General features: G+C 34.1%; 4 protein-coding genes and 1 non-coding gene across 10 annotated transcripts; 3 read left to right on the top strand and 2 right to left on the bottom strand.

The window, feature by feature from the left end:
• Positions 1–176: 176 nt before the first annotated feature.
• Positions 177–371, bottom strand: LOC140842224 (U2 spliceosomal RNA). The gene has a single exon (XR_012120354.1). It is a non-coding gene; the product is annotated as a U2 spliceosomal RNA (small nuclear RNA).
• A 4205-nt stretch (positions 372–4576) lies between these two features.
• LOC140840945 (uncharacterized) lies at positions 4577–5020 on the top strand. The gene has a single exon (XM_073208085.1). The coding sequence runs from the start codon at positions 4577–4579 to the stop codon at positions 5018–5020; it is 444 nt and encodes a 147-aa protein (XP_073064186.1).
• An 860-nt stretch (positions 5021–5880) lies between these two features.
• Positions 5881–10136, top strand: LOC140841977 (ankyrin repeat domain-containing protein 2B-like). Of its 5 annotated transcripts, none has more exons than XM_073209746.1 (9): positions 5881–5950; positions 6221–6251; positions 6874–7016; positions 7535–7747; positions 7841–7989; positions 8647–8815; positions 9049–9141; positions 9510–9649; positions 9738–10136. In XM_073209746.1, exons 1-9 carry the CDS (start codon positions 5942–5944, stop codon positions 9835–9837), a joined length of 1047 nt encoding a protein of 348 aa, XP_073065847.1. In that variant the 5' UTR covers positions 5881–5941; the 3' UTR covers positions 9838–10136. The 5 variants fall into 5 exon arrangements, with proteins under 5 accessions (XP_073065847.1, XP_073065848.1, XP_073065850.1 ...); XM_073209747.1 differs by having other exon boundaries at positions 5927–5950; positions 6877–7016; XM_073209744.1 differs by lacking the exon at positions 5881–5950 and having other exon boundaries at positions 6009–6251.
• A 1709-nt stretch (positions 10137–11845) lies between these two features.
• LOC140841978 (uncharacterized protein At1g10890-like) lies at positions 11846–17167 on the top strand. Of its 2 annotated transcripts, XM_073209750.1 has the most exons (5): positions 11846–12083; positions 12221–12392; positions 13541–13756; positions 16007–16226; positions 16687–17167. In XM_073209750.1, exons 2-5 carry the CDS (start codon positions 12265–12267, stop codon positions 16951–16953), a joined length of 831 nt encoding a protein of 276 aa, XP_073065851.1. In that variant the 5' UTR covers positions 11846–12083; positions 12221–12264; the 3' UTR covers positions 16954–17167. The 2 variants fall into 2 exon arrangements, with proteins under 2 accessions (XP_073065851.1, XP_073065852.1); XM_073209751.1 differs by lacking the exon at positions 11846–12083 and having other exon boundaries at positions 12221–13428.
• Positions 17168–18224: 1057 nt separating this feature from the next.
• On the bottom strand, positions 18225–19938 carry LOC140840637 (3-ketoacyl-CoA synthase 7-like). Its single transcript, XM_073207819.1, has one exon. It carries the CDS (start codon positions 19724–19726, stop codon positions 18383–18385), a length of 1344 nt encoding a protein of 447 aa, XP_073063920.1. The 5' UTR covers positions 19727–19938; the 3' UTR covers positions 18225–18382.
• Positions 19939–20111: the final 173 nt, after the last annotated feature.

Raw genomic sequence — 20111 nt, forward strand, 5'->3', positions numbered from 1 at the left:
TAGTTTCTGCTACGTTCTTATGTTGAGCTGGCAAGAATATCATGTAAGCATCTTCTACTAATCATATTATACAGATTTAATTAATTATATATATATAGAGATTTTGGGGAGAAGTGTATTAAGCCCAATCAACATCTTTCCAGCCATAAAACACGTCTAAAACCTAACACTCCTTGGTGGGGTGCGCCAGGCCCATGCAGTAGTGCAACGCAAGGACGACGTTTGAAGGCCCAGCCAGCAAGCTGACTTGCAAGCCTTCCCCCTAAAAAAATAAATTTAATATCGTGTGAGCCATTGACCCACGTATCAGATATTAAACTGATAAGAACAGATACTACACTTGATCTTAGCCAAAAGGCCGAGAAAGGTATGCTTGATTCTACCCTGGGTCGCCCATTTTATACTACCATGTCCATTTATAATATAGATCAGGGAGCAATGTGGGACGAGATAAATTATACTACCATACAAAATCAGACTTCAATTAAAGAAAATTTAATTTTAAAAAAAGTAAAATTTTATATTTTAAAATTGAAAACGAATTTACCAAAAGTTCCAAGATTAATAAACTTAGCAAGAGAGTCACTAATACGAAAAAAATTCATATTAGACAAAAAAATATAATATTTTATGATATGTAAAAAAAAAAAAACTCACGAATAATAAATTTTATAAAAGCTCGACAAAAATATACCTGAGTCGTAATAATTCTCAGGCCTCGCAGGAACGGGCCCTTTTCCTTTGAAGTGACCAATAAAAAATTGGACAATATAAAAAGTTATATTGGCATTTCTAATAAAAAGTGAAAATTGCATGTTTTATTATATATATTTGTCTTTCTACTAAATAATATTGAATTGTATTTTGTGTTCTATATATTTATTTTTTTTGTGATTTTCGTATTTAGATGTCAAATTTTCATATTATGTTTTTTTAAAAAATAATCATTTATCTAATAATTTTAATTGACAAAATAATATAAAAAGTAAAACCAACCAAAGATAACATGGATTCATAAAGGTTGCCACCAAGGTCGACAAAAGGTGGACACTGTGCTCCTCCACCACCCAGCCACTAGTCCAGATTCCTTACAAGGACGAAGATAAGCCCACTTATCTCTAATTCAATTTCATTGTCTACCAGTCCAAAGTGAACAAGGGTAACTTTATTGCACCATTATTTTGGTACAAACCAAAAAAACGTAGGCTCTCATTAAATTTTACAATTATAATATTATCTTTATTTGCAAAAAATAATTAATCAAATTAGTTATAAAAAATTAAATAGATATTTAACAGGTGTATGAGAACGTGAATCTATACTATTATATAATGATATAACACCATACACTAACCGAAAAGAATAATGAAATAATTTTAGATTAGTCTAAAATACCTTTTATTTTCATAACAATTAATCAACTTTATCTATACTTTTAGTTTTTTATATAATTATATGACAGCTGAAAAAATTATTATAAAAATATTTTGTGAGTTTTATATTTTAATATAATTTTTACAAATTCATATAATTGTGATGTTATTAAAATATAGGGGGTAATATCTATTTTCGTTCTTATTGTTTACCATTTTTCTCATTTCAGTCCCTCTTCATTTTTTACTACTTAATTAATCCTTCAAGTTTTCAAAATCTTCTCGAATTGGTCCATATCGTTATCTTGACGATAAGATTAATTTTGACCCACATCATGTGCCTCTCACATGATCATTTCTTTGTTAAGGTTGTCAATCGATTACTCATTTTCATTTTACTCCCCACATGTACAACAACCCTAATCCCCAAATCAAATGATGGAAGGAAAGGGAAGGACGAATGGTTGGAGACACCATTGATTGCTTGAAAAATTATATTGTTTTCAAAGAAGTAAACAAGCTTTCCTTGATTAATTTGTTGCAGTTGTTAAAAATATTTCTTTATTTCAACTAAAATCATTCTCTTTGAATGCATGTGCATGGCTGTGGCCACCAGTGACTAGAGCAGTCATTCTTTTGAGTGACCTTCTTTGGTCTCGAGTGCGCAATAAATTTTCTTGGCTAATTCCCCTATCTATTTTTTAAAAAAAATATAATTCAAAATGCTAGTATTGAATGACATATAACAAGGCATGTGCAACCATTTATTTATAGTGGATAGTAAAAAGATGTTGGCCCCGTTGAATTTTTTTTCCTTGGATATACAAAACAAATATTTGACGTAAATTTTTATTTCACATATTTTTTTTTCGAAATTACATAATGGTAGATTTGCTAAAGTGGAAGTCGGTAATGGCTAAAAAAAAGTATACATTCTCTTGAATTCATCCTGGATTATGGTAATGTTTTTCTTTTTAAATGTGATGACTTTGTGGATAAAAAATTATTGAGATTTATCACATTTACTTATGTTAATATTATGTTTGTTAGGCTGGATGGGAGAACCCACTCTTGTTATAAGTAAATTGTACTACAATTGTTCAATGGAAACCAATCGCAAGAGGAAAATATACAAAGATGGGAGTACTGAATACTTTGATTTTGTGGATATGGATAAGATATGCTTGATTGAACTATGAGGTTATGCTGAGGAAGTATGATGCCTGGAGAAAGATAGGTTCAGATTTTGGCACAAAATCGGTAAATCTTTGAATAATGGTAGATATTTGGAAAGTGATGCTCCTGTAGTTGAAATTAGGAACCATGTCCCCAAAAACTTTGAAGTGGATGGTTTTGGAACTAGTGGTTGATGACATGTTATCTTGTTTTGTTGGATTCTAAATTTTATGTAAGTAGTGGTTGTGGACATATTATTTATTTTTTGTTGGATTTTAATGGTTGTGGAAGTAAATGTTGTGGTTATGAAATTAGTAGCTATAAGGAATCATTAAGTTGTTGTTATTTTTTTTTCCTGAAATGGTTCTGTTTGAGTTTTCTTAATGCATTTTTTTTTCTTGGAATGATATGCATCTTCCTTCTTCTTCTTTTTTTCCTCATGTAATGGTTCTCTATTTTCTTAATCTCTCGTTTGGCATTTATTTCCTTATAAAGCAGTAAGTAGCTGCAGATTCTTAGAACTATAAAAAGAAGAATATAGCAAAACATAATTATGCTAAGGTTCCACCAGTAACAATTTGAAAAAATAATGAAAATAAAAAATTGGACACAAAGAATGACCAATCACAATCGCAAACACAAAATGAATATTAAACATCTTACTCAAGTCAATGTTAAAGACAAATTATTGCATTCTTAATTCAAATCTCATAATCCAAAAAACAAACTTTAGTTTTTACACAAGTGCAACATAATCGAAAATGATAGAAACACATGCATCATCACTCTCCTCATTCTCTTCTTTCATTTCCTCACTTAGACGCGCCTCATTAGCTGCGCCACAAACAGAAGCAATAACTACTCTATTTATCTTCATTAAGGTGTAAAGACTCTAGTATTTATTTGAGCTCTTTAGATAACTCTTCCATTTTCAATGCATTTTTGCGATTCTCAAGTTCTAATTCCATTTGAGCATCTATTAAGTGGGCTATTCTTCATACTCTTTTGGTTTTCTACTCGAACTTGCATCAGATGTTGAACTTGAACATTTTGCCTCGTTAGAGTTATAAGTAACAGATCCAGCAGATTGTTTCTTCATATACTCGTCAAATGATTTCAATGCCTCTTCTCTAGTCCAATAGGATTTGTGAGAAGATCCAATGTATTTCCCTTTAGAAGTCCAATAGGATATGTTTTCCTCTACATTAAATAAGAAATTTCAAATTTTAAAAATAATTCACAAACTAAACATGATAATCACATAAGCAAATCATAGAGAAAGTTACAAAATACACACTAAATTTGTAATAAAATAATCACGCTTGTAATCTGTTGAAAAATTTCGCAAAAATCAAAAAGTAAATATAACTAAGCAGGAGAATTACATAAAACTACACCAAATAAATTGATAAACCACCTTCGAAATTTATATTCCAAAATGTTGAGATATAATATATACATATATATTCCATTTACCATTTAGGATCACTCATATCCACTTCAAAATTACATAAAAGTTTACAAAATAAGAATGCTACGAACATACTAATCGGGAAGCTACAACAAAATCATGGAAAATAATGAAAAGTCTTTACCATGGCAGATGTTGTAGTAGATTGAATCTAAAATTACTAAATTTTCTTCGAGTTCGCCATGGGTTTGGAATTAGGGTTGTAAATGTGGGGATTAAGGGTTGTAAAGGTGGGGAGTAAAATGAAAAGGAGTAATTGATTGACTGCCTTAACAAAAAAATGAAAATGTGAGAGGCAAATGACGTGAGTCAACGTTAATCTTAACGTCAAGATAACGATAGGGACCGATTCGGGAAGATTTTGAGAACTTGAAGGACTAATTAAGCAGTTAAAAATGAAGAGGGACTGAAATGAGAAAATTGATAAATAATAATGATGAAAATGAGTATTATCTCATAATTTAGGTATAACGTCTCTTCATATGATAGATTCTTCGCTCACAATTCTTCTGCAATCAAATCAAACCAACCTAAGACAAAAGCAAAAGAAAAAAAAATGGAGGCCTTCTTCTCCGAATTCGCGTTTCTCTCCAATCAAGCTCTGGAAGACAAGAACTTCGACCCCTCCACCGTCGAAGATCTGATGAAGCTCTTCGAGCTCGAGGCTTACAAAGCCTGGGCCAGCCAAGAACTGGACCAGGAGGAGGAGGTAGCGCAGTCCGAATCATGCATCAAGGAGTCCGAAGAATATCTGGTTTCCGCCATGGACGAAGCCATGGCCGAGTTCCACCGGTTCGAGGAGGAGATGGACAGCCTCTGCAAATCAGAGTACAGCAGTCTAATCAACTTGGCCGAGTGTGCGAGGAAATTGGGGAAGAATATGGAGAAGGCCGCCGATTTCGCTGCTACCAAGTATATCGAAGCTGCGGTTGGTTCCGCTGTCGCTTCGATGAAATCTGCAGCGAAGGCGTTGTCGGGCAACAAGATTCATCCTGCGTAGAATATTATAGCTAGTGTGGGAGCCAATTTATAACTAATTATTGGTGTACTATAATATTGTTCTTGACGAATAATTTTTGCTTGGATTTGCAATTTACATGAAATTATTACGTGGGATTTCTACATTTTGTACGGGGAAGTTGAAATTAAAGCGTTGAATTCAGCTTTATGGTACTTTAAATTCATAGCTACTGCTCATCTTCCACAAATTAAGACAGATCCAACTCCACTAGATCACATGAAAAAAATTTAAATTTTATGTGTGTATTTTAACAGTAAAATTCCATATATATATATATATATATAAAATTTCCATTCATTTTATTAAAAGTGTGAATCTCATGCAACAAATATTTATATTAGTGACATGTCGATCTACTTCGTAAATTAATATGTATTAATATAATATATTTTTTTATATAAAAAATAATAATTTTACATTCAAATTATTATTTTTTATAATATAACTAAAAAAATTAATTGTAAATTATTAGTGAGCCGGGCTGTTGTGTGGTTGTGTGAAGCCCAATAGTAAGTGTCCGCTTCAGTCCAAAAATGGCAACACAGAGACAGCGGCAAACAGCAAAAAGCAATCAGCAAGAGATTATCTGTGCCATTCATTTCGCCAGAAGATGAGGATATAGTTGGCCCACTCGCTTCGTGAATCGTAATCCCTTCGTTCTTATTTGTGGTTAATGAGATCTTACCCATGTGTGTCCTCATGAGAGGATGGATGGTCAAGATCTTGTCAAACATACAATTTCAAAAAAAATTGTGGGTCCTACATATGCATGGATAAATCTTGACCATCCATCCTATCATGGGGGCAATGCCCACATAGGTAGGATGAAATAAACCATTATTTGTCTCTGCAGAAACCTGTTTCGATTGGAGGCCAGCTTTCTGGAACACCCTTTTTATCATGTCTGAGGTACCGTTGCAGAATCGATTTCTCGGTTTTAATCGTTCTCTTTTTTGTTATATTTAATCGGTTAGATCTTTCAGAGTTCTATTGTGTTGTGTTCGATTGTTTTCTTTGTGGAAATTTGAGGTCCTTTTTTACTTATAATAGAGTCCTGTAATGTTATTTGATATTTATTTCATTTTGTTGGGTTCTAGTTTATGTTTTTCTGAGGTCCTCAGGTGCTTTATTGATGATATTTATTTTCTTTTATGTTTTCTGTTGGTGGGTTTTTTCCAGGCTGTAAAAACTACTCCGGTTTCTAAAGAGGGTAAGTGTATGTTTCGTTTTGCTGTTGCTTGCATCTGTGAAGTTGGTGAATATGTGAATTTGGATGTGTTTATCCGTGAAAATTGGAAATGTACATCAACTAATGGGCTGATTTTCTGGACTCTTTATCATTGATGTCGAATAACTATATTTTGTTTGGATCATATTGGAACTGCTTCAATGAACTGTTTTCGTTGTGTGGAGGTCTGATGGCAGCGAAAATTGGATGGCATTACTCGGTAGTAGTTTCCATTGAGCATATTGTCAAGTATCAGGAGCAGTTACTTTCTCCGAATGCTTTAAAATCTATTTTGCAATCATTGAAATATTGTTTGTTAGGAACATAGTTGATTCGAGTGTATATTACCCATGGTCGTTGTTGCTTTCTGGGGAAAATATTGCAGTGAATGGATTGAAGATGATGCGACTTTGCCTGGGAAAACTTCTTTTCCTTTGTTCAATTGTCACTTTTCCTCCTTTTACTGAAGTTGAAGCCTTTTATTATGTATTTAAGTTAAATCCAATATTAGGATGTTTTATATCGGGGAAGAAATTTGTGGGCTTTTGTTTAATGGTTAACTAATTAGTTTTGACTATTTTAAATGCTTTTTTACGCCCTTTAGAAGAAAAGTCCGATGCAGCTGAGAGTAAAGCTCCTGTTGCCTCAGCATCTGCAGACTCTCCACGGGGGCAGAGAACTACCCCTGCTTCATTTGGTGGAATGCCAAATCCCTTTGATTTTTCAGCCATGACTGGACTTATGAATGTAAACTCTCTCTCTTTCGTCTGTCTAGACTAGAATGTTTTTGAGTCTTTAAATTCGTAACATCAGCTCAACCTGATGCTTATACAATTTTGGTGAGGACAAACATGATTTGTTTTTTCCTTGCTCGATATTTTCGAGTTAGTGTTACATATCCAATATTGTTTCTGATATTTTCCCACTTTTATTGTTTGTCAATAGGATTTCACATTTTCTTTGTCCGCTCAATGGGGTTTTCCTTATATTGCAATATATTACATGTGTGTGTGTGGTCCATGCATACATACATATGTGTATAATCTAAATATCATAAAATCTGTTCAAGATGTGAGGTGTGAAGTTAGACAGATCGTGGTACTTAGTTTTGAGTCTGATTCATTTGGACTTTCTATTCCTAAAACATCAGTTTTACTGGACTATGACATCTGTGAGCATATAGATCAACATCACCGTTCCTGAAAGACGGTTGGAAGATCTTTAGATTTTCCCTTATCTAGTTTCTTTATCTCTGTTATGTGTAGGACCCAAGCATCAAGGTGTTAGCAGAACAGATAGCTAAAGATCCTTCATTTAACCAAATGGCGGAACAGTTGCAGAAAACCTTTCATGGTGATACGGTTGATAATGGTATCCCCAACTTTGACACACAACAATATTACGCTACAATGCAAAAAGTTATGCAAAACCCTCAATTTATGACCATGGCTGAGAAACTTGGTACTGCAATGATGCAGGTATTTTTTGGTTTGATAGTTCTTGTTTTGTTGTAGGGTATAAGTTTAAACACAGTTGCATGAGCAAGTGTGATGTTCTCACTTTTTCTACAGGACCCAGCCATGTCTGGCATGCTTGAGGGCTTGACAAATCCAGCTAATAAAGTCCAACTCGAAGAACGGATGTCACAAATTAAGGAAGATCCATCATTAAAGCCTATATTGGAAGAGATTGAGACAGGTGGTCCTGCTGCTATGATGAAGTAATCACTTTTCCCATTTATCTTCATTCGTGGGATTATATCTAATGATATTGTGGTATAACATGATGCTTTTCCTTGAAGTGGCTCAAATTATGGAGATATGTTACTGAACACATACTGAAGAGCATCATGTTGTACTAAAATTACGAAGAAATGTCACTGAACACGTTGAATTTATTGATCCAAATAATCGTGATGTGAGTTGTCCAAGTGGAACTTTAATAATCAAGCTAAATAATTAATGGTTTGCATAATTATGTAATTAGTAGTTTCATTTTCTAGTCGGCGATTATGCATCTGGTTAAGAGATGATGCGTAATTTCTAATTCTACTTGGTATTTTCTGTTGTGCATCCCGCGCGCACACACACACACACACACCCCATTATGTATGTATATATGTGTATACTTGAACAGCAAAAGTGACATGACCCAGATGTGAAAATTTGATTTTGTTGGCCTTAAAAAAAGGGGCTACTAATGAGGGAACTTGTTTAAGTCATATTAAATGTTTTCCTTATTATAGCTTAATCCTCTGGATTATATGGATTTCAACGTTAAACTAGCTATTTGTTCCAAATTCAAATCATATCAGATTTCATCGATAAATCACTCAACACTTGTGATTTGGTTGTACGATGCTATGTGATATGATCAGGTACTGGAATGATAAAGAGGTACTCCAAAAGTTGGGTGAAGCAATGGGATTTGCTGGTGTCGGAGAAGCTGCCACATCTGCTGGTGTTGATGCTGGTGAAGACGAAACCGATGAATTTAATGAAGAAGAATCTGTTGTTCACCATACTGCTAGTGTTGGTGACGTTGAGGTACCATTTCCTAGTCATATGTATTGTACTTTAAAATGATTATACAACTGGACGCCTGAGTATTTGTCTCGCTTATCATAAGGTTTTTGAAAAGATTTGCGCCTGACAATTTTCCAATTGATGCGCTGAAATATCCGAGTTCATTTGTTCTAGTCATTATTAAACATTAGCTGTCAAACGGCTGCAAAAATTTCTAACACCAATTCATTTAAATTTGCTTCTGTGTAAACTAGGGTTTGAAAAAGGCATTAGCTGATGGTGCTGATAAGGACGAAGAGGACTCCGAGGGAAGGACTGCATTACATTTTGCATGTGGATATGGCGAGGTATATAATGTCTAGTAAAATGAGCTTTATTTGAAGTATATTGACTTGCTCTGCAAGCTTTGAAGTTAGAATAAAACAAGAGAGAATTAGCTGCTGGCCTCCTCTTTCTTGATCACTGAACGTTTTTTTTATCCTTAAACCATCACTCTTTCTTTATACCATTTTTCTTTTGTGCTACTACTGTAATCATTGATTTTTGCTTCTTTTATGTTGTTTCCGTCCTTTTTTCCCCACCTGACTTTCTTATTTGTGTTTCTTTTTTGCCTGTGTAGTGCTGCCATGTAGTTTTGTATCGTTTCATGCTGAGATGCTCACCATTCATTACTTCTCTCCATAAGGCTGAAAGCTGATCAATCTTCCATTTTCAGGCCAAGTGCGCTCAAGCTCTTCTGGATGCTGGGGCAAAGGTAGATGCTTTGGATAAGAACAAGAACACCCCTCTCCATTATGCCGCAGGCTATGGCAGGCAAGACTGTGTTGAGCTTCTGTTGAAAAACGGCGCTGCTGTGTAAGCCCTCTTTCATTACATATGCATTTTTGCCTTGCAATGCAGACATTCAAGTAAACCGGCTTCTTTTTTCCATTCATTGATGCAGCACTCTTCAGAACTTGGACGGGAAGACACCTATAGACGTTGCTAAACTAAATACCCAAGACGAGGTACTAAAGCTGCTTGAAAACGACGCATTTTTATGAATTAAAATGCGTCCGAGCTCCGATGCACATGCGATATTGACCAGTTATAGTGTCAGATGTGTGGTGTGTTAGACCTCGTATTTTCATCAGCGCAAGAGTGTTGGCAATTGCTACTTTATTCGCCGTCTCATCTTCTTCTTTTTTTCCCAGCAGCTGTTGTATGATCGAAACGTATTTGGATTCGTATATTTATTTACATGTACCACCTTGAGTGTAGAATTGGCTGATACTTGCCCGAGCTATTCACTCAGCGGAGTTGATCATTTTTGCTCCGTTTGTGTATGATGATTGATGATTGATTATTTAAGGTTATTTTATTTATAAGTCCAAATGCAACTAAGTCCATCGAATATTTTAAACTAATTATAATGCTCATTGTCACACTAATAATTTTTATGTCACGATTAATATTATTATTTAAAATTCAAATTTAGATGTAGATGAAGAAAATAATTTAATGATTTGAATATATACATAATTCCATCTGTTAGTGTTTAATCTTTAACGTGATATATATGATAATTGCATGAACATGACATTTTTTGTCATGGATTTTACATTTCATTTCAAATAACAAAATATATTTTATTTTTGACATGCTGAATCCAGTTAGTTGATTTTGTAAAAAAAAATAATGGTTCATTTTATCAAGTTCAATTAAATAAACATTGAAAGAGTATAAAAATATATACATACAAAATATATATATGTATATATAACAAAATTCGATTTTTAAAATGTTGAAATATTATTATTACTAATGATCTTTCGCACGTATTATATGCATATGTGATAATTTTTTGTTATTTTTAATTTAATATTTTCTTATAAAAATTTTTATATTAAAAATGATATTTATCATTTAAACATTCAGAGCTTGGATCAATATTAAAGAAAGTGTTTAGTTAGTTTTCGAATTTTTAGAAAACACATAGATAATCATAAATTTATTAAATATATTTTTGTAGGCAAAAACTTGTGTGAGACGGTCTCACGGGTCGTATTTGTGAGACAGATCTCTTATTTGGGTCACCCATGAAAAAATATTACTTTTTATGCTAAGAGTATTACTTTTTATTGTGAATATAAGTAGAGTTGACATGTCTCACAGATTATGATCCGTGAGACGGTCTCACATGAGACTTACTCATTTTTGTAATATTATTTATTAAATGAAAATAGAGTATTTTTATAATTTTAAAGAGAGATAATGGTTATTTTAAAATATTCGTCATTACATCAAAATTAGTTATATCTCAAAATCTAATAATATAATGGCAAAAATTCGTGTGAGAAGATCTCACGGGTCGTATTTTGTGAGACATATTTCTTATTTGGCAAAAACTTGTGTGAGACGGTCTCACGGGTCGTATTTGTGAGACGGATCTCTTATTTGGGTCACCCATGAAAAAGTATTACTTTTGATGCTAAAAGTATTACTTTTTATTGTGAATATGGGTAGGATTGACCCGTCTCACGGATTATGACCCGTGAGACGGTCTCACATGAGACTCACTCCTCTTATTTGGGTCATCCATGAAAAAATATTACTTTTTATGCTAAGAATATTACTTTTTATTGTGAATATCGGTATGATTGACTCGTCTCACAGATAAAGATTCGTGAGATTGTCTCATAAGATACATATTCTACTATAATATAGATTTTTTCATGACGATGATAGCCGAGTAAACCTCGGAGTAATGTATTAAATCTACAACCATATTAATCAGATAAATTATGTCAGAAAATTTTAGTACGAAAAAGGCAAAAACTTGTGTGAGACGATCTCACGGGTCGTATTTCGTGATACATATATCTTATTTGAGTTATCAATGAAAAAATATTATTTTTTATGCTAAGAATATTACTTTTTATTATGAATATCGATATTATTAATTTATCTCACAAATAAAGATTCGTGAAATCGTGAGATCTACCCACGAAAAAACGTCCACAAGGAAAATGAAACCCTGAAAAATGTTGATATCGTGCGACACGAATTAAATAATAAGGATCGAACTCTACAGAGGAAATCTACTGTTAAATACTGCTTTCGCAGCCCAATTCATATTTACTCGTGTCCTGTGTCAACCTTTTACCGAATCCCTCGTCCTCTACAGGAATTTTTTTCCCAAATGCTTGATCTCTTCCTCTGAAATTTCCCAATTATTAGGTTTTGTTCTTCGTTGGATTTATAACACGGAGTTTTGATTGAACGCAGATCTTATACTATTTTGTGACAGGTTGTTAATCTAATTCTGTAATTGACTCGACTGTTTTAAATCGAGAAAACCAACTAATGCTTATAAAAGCATGGCTTATTTGTGGAATTTGCGGGTCCTTTCAAATTTTATCTTTCGATCTGTGTTTGATATTGCAGGCGACTAATTGATTTTGTTCGCGTCACTTAGTGGTAGCTTTCGGATGGGTAGAGACAGGGGCATATCTAGGTCGCCGTTGCATCGGAGGAGATACTCTCCGTCACCATCACCGGTTAGGTTTGTCCATCGCAGCCGCAGAGACAGAACCCGATCTCCTTATTCTCGGAGCAGGTGATACCCTTTTACTCATACTTGCTCCTTATTTATTTGTTATTTCAATTTCTCTTCCACAGGTTTATCCTTATTTATCGATGAAGAGACACCGTATACTTTCTGATGGATAATTAACTTTTGTTTTGGGGTACCCTAAGTTGATTTGTTGTCTCCACGAACAAATTTGGTAGCTCAAAAGTTTTACAAATATTTTAGGGAAAACAACATAAACGTTTTTTGAAACAGTGGTGTTATCTGTGAAGAAATCTTGAATGTTTATTTAAGATGGAAATGATCACGAGTTTTTGCCCTTGGAAAAGAGAGTAACCTATTTGCTTACAATATATATTTAGTTGAAGTTAAATTTAAATGTTCAGTTAGCGCATGAATATGATTGATTCAGCCGTCTTTCTTTGAATATCCAAAGGCCTCTCGCCGTTCTAGCATGGAGCACATGTGCTTTTATTTTAAGCCTTTATTTTAATAGCATGATTTTCTCTGTTTTGTAAATTTTCTAACCACCCAAGAGATGTTTCTGGGTGATAATGACTTGAACTGTCATAAATTTTATATGATAAACATCATATTGTTTTTTTAGCTGAGTTACAGGCTGCCTATGGAAATTCTAACTTTGGTGTTCCTTGTGCAATTTGCTGCCTATGAGACTTTTCGCCTTCCATCAGCACCTTGATATGCTACATGCTTGTGGTTGTTGAGTTGATGACTATCGCCCTTGTTCGAGTCTTGTTTAATCTTTTGTCAGTTGGATAAAAGCTTCTAAACTGTATATTGTCATAGTTAATGCTATGAATGACGGAGATTCTCTCAAAAGTTTTTATCATTTTTTATTTTTGACATAAGATATCTAAACATAGTACGAAGGAGATAGTCGACATTGTTGTTGGTTTTAGAAAAGAAACAACGTGTTCCCTCTATTTGGGAAATCCACAGGTGATGGGTGCTGACGTGGTGTTCTTTCGTTGCTCGATTGTGATATTAGCAGTTTCTAATGATAAAAGATGGTGCACACAGTTTATTCTTTGCAATGTTTGAGGTAACTGCATATACTTTCCGTATCAGGCGCTGGGTTTTGAAAGAGCATAATCAGAAACATGCAGGGACCATTCCTTTTACTTCAAGGTCACCTGTTTTATTGTATTTTACAGAAGACGAAGTCGTTCATCATCTTACGACCGTCGCAGAAGTCGCTCCCGCTCTCAAAAATGCCATAAAAGTCGCTCTTCTACACCAAAGCGTGATAAAAGGCAAAGGAAAAAGAGTACCTCTGTATCTTCCTTAAATGTTTCTCCCAGTGTAATCTCTGGTTCAAAACAGATGAAAGATGCTAGTGAAAAGTTAAGAGAAGAAGAGGAAAAGAAGAGGTATAATCATCAGAGACCTTTTCTCTTGTTCTTCTTCTTATAACTTATTGCACTTTTTGGCCGATGCTAATTTTTTACTGTTTTGTATGTTTGCATGGAAGTCTGGAATTTTTTATGGCTGCACAGGCATGTGATTGACACAGAGAATTATGAATTTTTATGTTTAGTTGAAATGGAAGAAATAAAACTCTGTTGGGTGTGGATTTTGCTTAAACCATTTAATTAACTTTATGTGTGTCAATGTTGTCTTTGGATCAGATGGAGAAATTAAGCTCTCCTCCCAGTCCCGATTTAACAATTAGCTTTTAACAAGGAGAATAGTGAAGGTTCAACTATCTTTTTAATCCAAGTATGTCGAGTAGGAAGTTCATTTGCATATGTAATCGTGGGCTCTCTTTAAGCCTCTGGTGATGCAGTCTCTTCCACCTTGTAGGTGGACTTTTTTTTCTCCTCTCTTTTTGAGTGTTGTAGAAGCAACACAATTTCAGGTGATATTTTGCTTCTTGCTAGGTTGAAGTTGTTAATTGCACCACTTGAATGAACACATCTTCAACCATTTCCTTGTCCTTTTAATATAGATAATCATTTCCATCCAATGTTTCTCTCTTTCTCCCAAAGGTAGGTTTCACAAATGTAATATTTTGTTTATTATGAATAACAATTGAGTTTAATTGTGTTGTAATATTTGACATAGATTGTGGAAGACACTCAAATTGCTTAATCTGTAAACATCTAAGTCAGTGGCACAAACGAGTTACTTTACCTATAGACATCTAAGTCAATGGCAGTGTGCTATATTTCTTATCTTGATAATCGCAATGAGTTTTGAAACTGTCTTGTAATAATTGAGAAGTATGTCCTCTTTATCGTACGTGTAAGCCTAATGATGGTTATATCATGGGAGGGAGTCAGTTTTAATGATCTATACACTCTTAATGTAATTTGTTTTTGGTTTTCGGAATCTTCACTTTCTCTTCTCGTTTTTTTGTTGAAGTATTTCCTTGAATCTGTTTCTTGATCCTATCTATATTAGGCCTTCACCATTTCAGAATGGTTCTTATTATATAATGGGATTGTCACCTCTATCGTAAATTGTTTTGTAAACATAGCTTGCAATAAATTTGAGTTATTTTAGCTGATTTTCTATCTCTTCTTCTTGTTCTTTCAAGTACATGCAACTTATATCAAGATTCACAAAACATGCATGATATTCTTTATTTTTTTTCTCCTGTCTATATTCAGTCTCTCATTCAGAAACTGTGCTGCAATTAATGCAACATTGTGCCAATGTGATTAATTAGTTTGTTGAAACCATGAATCTTAAGATTTTAGTGCCTGTACCCTTTTTCAGTGGGGTTTATATCTGATAAAACAAGTAAAATTCGAAATCAAATAGAAAGAATTAAAAAAGAGTCATATAATAAATATAAATAATATTAATCCTACCAAAAAAGTTATAATGCTAAAAGATTAGCAAAATGGAAAATATTTAAAAAATTCCTCGATTAATCTCTAAATTATCCCCCTTCAGATTGCTGAGGCTTTGAATCCAATCTACCTTTGGTTTTCAAGTTATATTGGACTTGAATTGACCTGGCTGTTATTTTTATTTATGACACATGCATCTCTTAAAAGTTGGTGTTTAAGATAATCACTGACGAAGATGTAACCCAGAAGCATATGTAGTGTGATAATTTGAGTGGGATTTCAGACCTAGCTTAACTATTTTTTCTTTTTTTTTTTAATGTTAAATTCAAGATCTGCTGGCATTACTTCAATTATTTGTTGAAAAGAGCTGTATCCGAATAACATCAGCTTTTCTTTCTACAACAATGGATGGGCTAGTGTACTTCAGTAACTAGCATTAAGACCTATATATTTGTTTGACAGTCTTCTCGACAGGATAAATTGGAGGATGTTTCTGGTAATGTTTATTTTGATTTCTCATTAATCTACTGTTTACCAGACATGAAACTGAAATATTTTGGAACGGGAATCAGTTAGAGGTATGCTTAAAAAGCATAAGCATGAATGTCTAATGCCTTTTTCGACATGGAGGTTAGTTTGTCGTTCATTTTAGTTATGATTACAGAAAATCAAAAGGCCAATAGCTGCTAAGAAATCTGGTTCATATTCTACACCTATGTAAAAGTGATCTCTATCTTTGAACACTTGTGATATCCTTAGAACTGACTCATCCGATGTTGGATCATTTGCAATTTGTCATTTGACAATTTCACCTCTTTCCAGGCGTCAACAGGAGGCAGAATTAAAATTGATAGAGGAAGAAACTGCAAAGAGGGTAGCGGAGGCAATTCAGAAGAAAGTTGAAGAGAGATTGAATTCTGTGGATCTCAGCCTTGAAATAGAGAAGCTCCTAAAGGAAGGTAGGAAGAAACTTGTTTCTGAGGTTGCAGCTCAACTTGAAAAAGAAAAGGAATCTGCTCTTGCAGAAACTCGTAAAAAAGAGGTCAGCTTATATTATTCATTTCATTGAAAATTCACGTTTCTATGCTGCCACCCTTTTGGGGGGATGGAAAGCTCCTCCCCGGATTGCCTGATAAACGAGACATCTGTGAACTTTGTTATTTATCTTCTCTTTTTAGGTAGATATATAGCGGATGTACCTTAGCCATACCTTATTGTACTCCCAACTTTTCGTAATCTGGTTTGCTTCACTTTTTTAAAAAGATGTAAAATATTGCTGTGTGTCAAATATACCGGCGTATTTAATCTGAGAGTTCAGATCTCTTGATGTGATTTACTCAATGCGCATAAATGTTTGATCCTTGATCAGTAGTATTTAGAAACTGAATTTGACTTGGTTGATGCGTCCAGGTGTATTTTCTGGTCTTTTATATTTGCATGTAACCATTCTTTGACTTTGTTTACTACGAAAGAGTGTAATTGTAATGCACGAGCATGTACAGGAACAAGCTAGAAGAGAGAAAGAAGAGCTGGAACGATTGCTGGAAGATAACAGGAGGAGGGTGGAAGAATCTCAAAGAAGAGAAGCATTAGAACAGCAAACAAGAGAAGAGGAGCGCTATAAAGAATTGGTGGAGCGCCAGCGGCAGAAAGAAGAGGCTCTGCGCAGGAAAAAACAGCAAGAAGAGGAGGAACGTGCGAATCAAATGAAATTGTTGGGCAAGAACAAATCTCGACCTAAGTTGTCATTTGCCCTAGGATTGAAATGATGAATTTTCTACTATGAATTTTCACTGTCTAATGGTGAATAGCAGACATTGAAATCAGTCCTTGCCACCTCAGCATTTCCCTTTCTATGTGAAGTATTCTGCGCTTGTTTGTGAAGTAATATTGGGGGAAAGTCTATGTAGAATATCGACTTCAACATTCCTCTATATTGATGATTTATTTTAAGTTTTTTTCTCCTTTTGGGTGCGATTAAAATTTATGTTGGTTTCAAGACTGATGCTAAGAGGGTTAAATAATTTTTGCTATTTTCAACTATAAAAGCTTTTGAAAGAGGTAAAATGGTATTTAGGACAATTGAAAATTGATGTCTTGATAAGTTATTAGGATATTGTAATACATATGGATCATCTTATAATCGTTCTATTAATCCTTGCTATTCATTCCAAGAACTAAATTGTAAGTCTTACATTCAATTCCTATTTACTATCAAGTCTTATATTTTTGTCATACTTCAATGTTCCCAATAATTGGCCTCGTAAATTTTGAAAACAGCCTTGTTTCATTCAAGTATTTGAAAAATAATACTCGAATACACATGCCAGAGTTCATTTTTTTTAAAAAAAATGCCCAAATTTATTTTATTAACTATACTCTCTTACCTCATCTATCAGAAATAAGTTGATATTTAAGGGAGAATTTATAAATAATTCTTTGGACAAATAATTGAATTAGGGAAAGGAAATAAAACATTATTTTTTCATCAGGGAAAAAATAACCAATCCTTTGATGACATACAATTAATTGTCCCACTTTACTCTATAGAAAAGTTAACAAAGTTGAGGGCTATAATATGATAAAAGGCAGTAAACAAATCTAGCCGGTTCGTGAATTTTTCGAGTCTGTTCAATAAATATTTGATTCGTATTTGAATTTATCGAATTCGAACATGTTCAAACTTTTTTCAAGTCAAACTCAGACCTAAATTATTTTGTTTGATATTTGCGAGCTGCTCGCATATCAAATGTTGATATTTTATTAATATAATATTAATTATATATTAAATATTATAAATTTCAAGCTTTTGGACGTTTCGAGCTTCCGAACTTTCATTCTCAAACCTTACTATCTGAACAATAGCTCGAATAACTCATGAATATTTTCGAAAATTTCAAATCGAACTCAAACTTCCTTTTGAGCTGAATTTGAGCAAAAAAAATTAAAAAAATCCGAACTTGGAATTGAGTTCAAATTATACTTAATTTGAGCTAAATTCGAATTTTCAATTTTATTAAAATTCGGCTCGATCCGGTTCATATACACTATGATAATTTAGTTAAAAGGTAAAACGATAAAATGCAACCTTCAATCATTCCTAACAATTTTGCAAGAATTAAAGACCAACTTTTGTTCAAAAATATGTCACCAAGAATTACTAATCACAACAAAGCCTAATCCTCAAAATCATGCACATCAATAATCAGCCACATCTGGGATGGAAACTGGGTACAAATCTATTTCATCGGACCACACATTCCTCGTCTTGGGATCCAACTCACAGATACATTCCCAAATCGCGCTGTTACACTTGAAACCACTCCCAAATGCAATCTGCCAAACCCGATCACCCTTTTTAATCCTACCCTTGGCCTCCAAATAACTCAGCTCATACCACACAGAGGAAGATGAAGTGTTCCCGAATCTGTAAAGTGTCATTCTTGACGCCTCTCCGTCTTCGTTGCTCAGCCTCAACTTATCCTGTACCGCATCGATCACCGCCTTCCCACCGGCATGTATACAGAAATGACTGATATTTCTCTTGAAATCCGGAACACATATTTCTGTCTTTTGCCCGAAAAGTTTTGATCCGACTATGGAAAGTCCGGTGATAATCAGCTCGTTAAGGGGTAAAATATGGGGGGCTAGTTCTGTTATGTTGTTCTTCATTGCATTTCCTGCTACACGAAGCAGGCTTCTTGATAACGAAACTCCCACTATCCCGGATTCATCGGCTTCTTGATAAACGGATTTGTACGATTCGTTATCTGACCCCATGTGGGTTCTGAAAAGATGACGAATAGTGTATTTCGATCGTCTTCTGTCTTGGGTTTTGTTGGATAACAAGACTGCTACGCCCCCCATTCGGAACAGAACGTTTGCTAAAAGAAAGGATTTTAACTTTCCTTCGTAACCATTTGAGGTTATGACTTCCATGCTAAGAACCAAAGCAAGTGAGTTTCTGTTAACTTTTAGCAAATCTTTAGCCAAGCTAATGGCTACTAATCCGGCGCTGCACCCCATTCCGCTGAGGCTAATGCTTTTTATGTTGCTTCGGAATCCGAATTTGTTTATGACCATAGATGTGATGGAAGGCGTGGGGCAGAAGATGCTGCAGTTGGATACAAGAATGTCTATGTTTTTGGGGTTCACTTGGTGTTTTTCGAGGATGTCTTTAACGACAGTAAAGAGGACAGTTTCTATTTCGGCTTTGGGTGGATTTAGAGATTTATCATGTGGGATTTGATGAACTGAAAGAGGTAAACATGACTGAGGACCAATGGAAGATCTTTCATACACTTTTGTTTGAAAATCTATGGTTTCTCTCACGAAAACATCGCTTAACTCAACATGTTCTACGAAATGAGCTCCTGGAACCCTTAAATTTGCAGGTGGGAGATAGCATGAAAAGTCTATAAGGTAAACGCCAATGGATTTTGAAGAAAAGAAGTATACAAGGAAGAGAAATACACTGAATGCTAAGATTTGAGAGGCAGAAAAAGGGATAAAGGAAAGGGAAGTTTCAGATGAAATCACCATTTTTTGATGCTTAATTCAAGATTTTTGGAGGGTTATTAATTTCCTCTAGAGTAAATATGGATTTTCTTGTTATTTGATGCAAATTTGTAGGGAAATGCAAGTTTTGTTTTGGTCATGAATGGTGCGTGCATGCCTTTTGGACCTCATCAAGGCGTGCGTCTTTGGTTTCTGGTTTGTTATTTTCACGTCAAGTAAGCAACAACATTGATAACGTGACCTTTCCATATAACAATGTGTCCATGCTGACATTTTTGAGTTGTATTTTTCTATCATTTAATAATAATATACCAACACTTTCTTTTCTTTTTCTTTTTTTATCGAGAATATTGACACCAAATCAACGACGTAGCGTAGATACGTCGAAAAATGACTGAAATTACAAAAA

The sequence above is a fragment of the Primulina eburnea genome, chromosome 9 (genome assembly GCF_022965805.1).
Source record: "Primulina eburnea isolate SZY01 chromosome 9, ASM2296580v1, whole genome shotgun sequence".
NCBI classification, from domain to species: domain Eukaryota; kingdom Viridiplantae; phylum Streptophyta; class Magnoliopsida; order Lamiales; family Gesneriaceae; genus Primulina; species Primulina eburnea.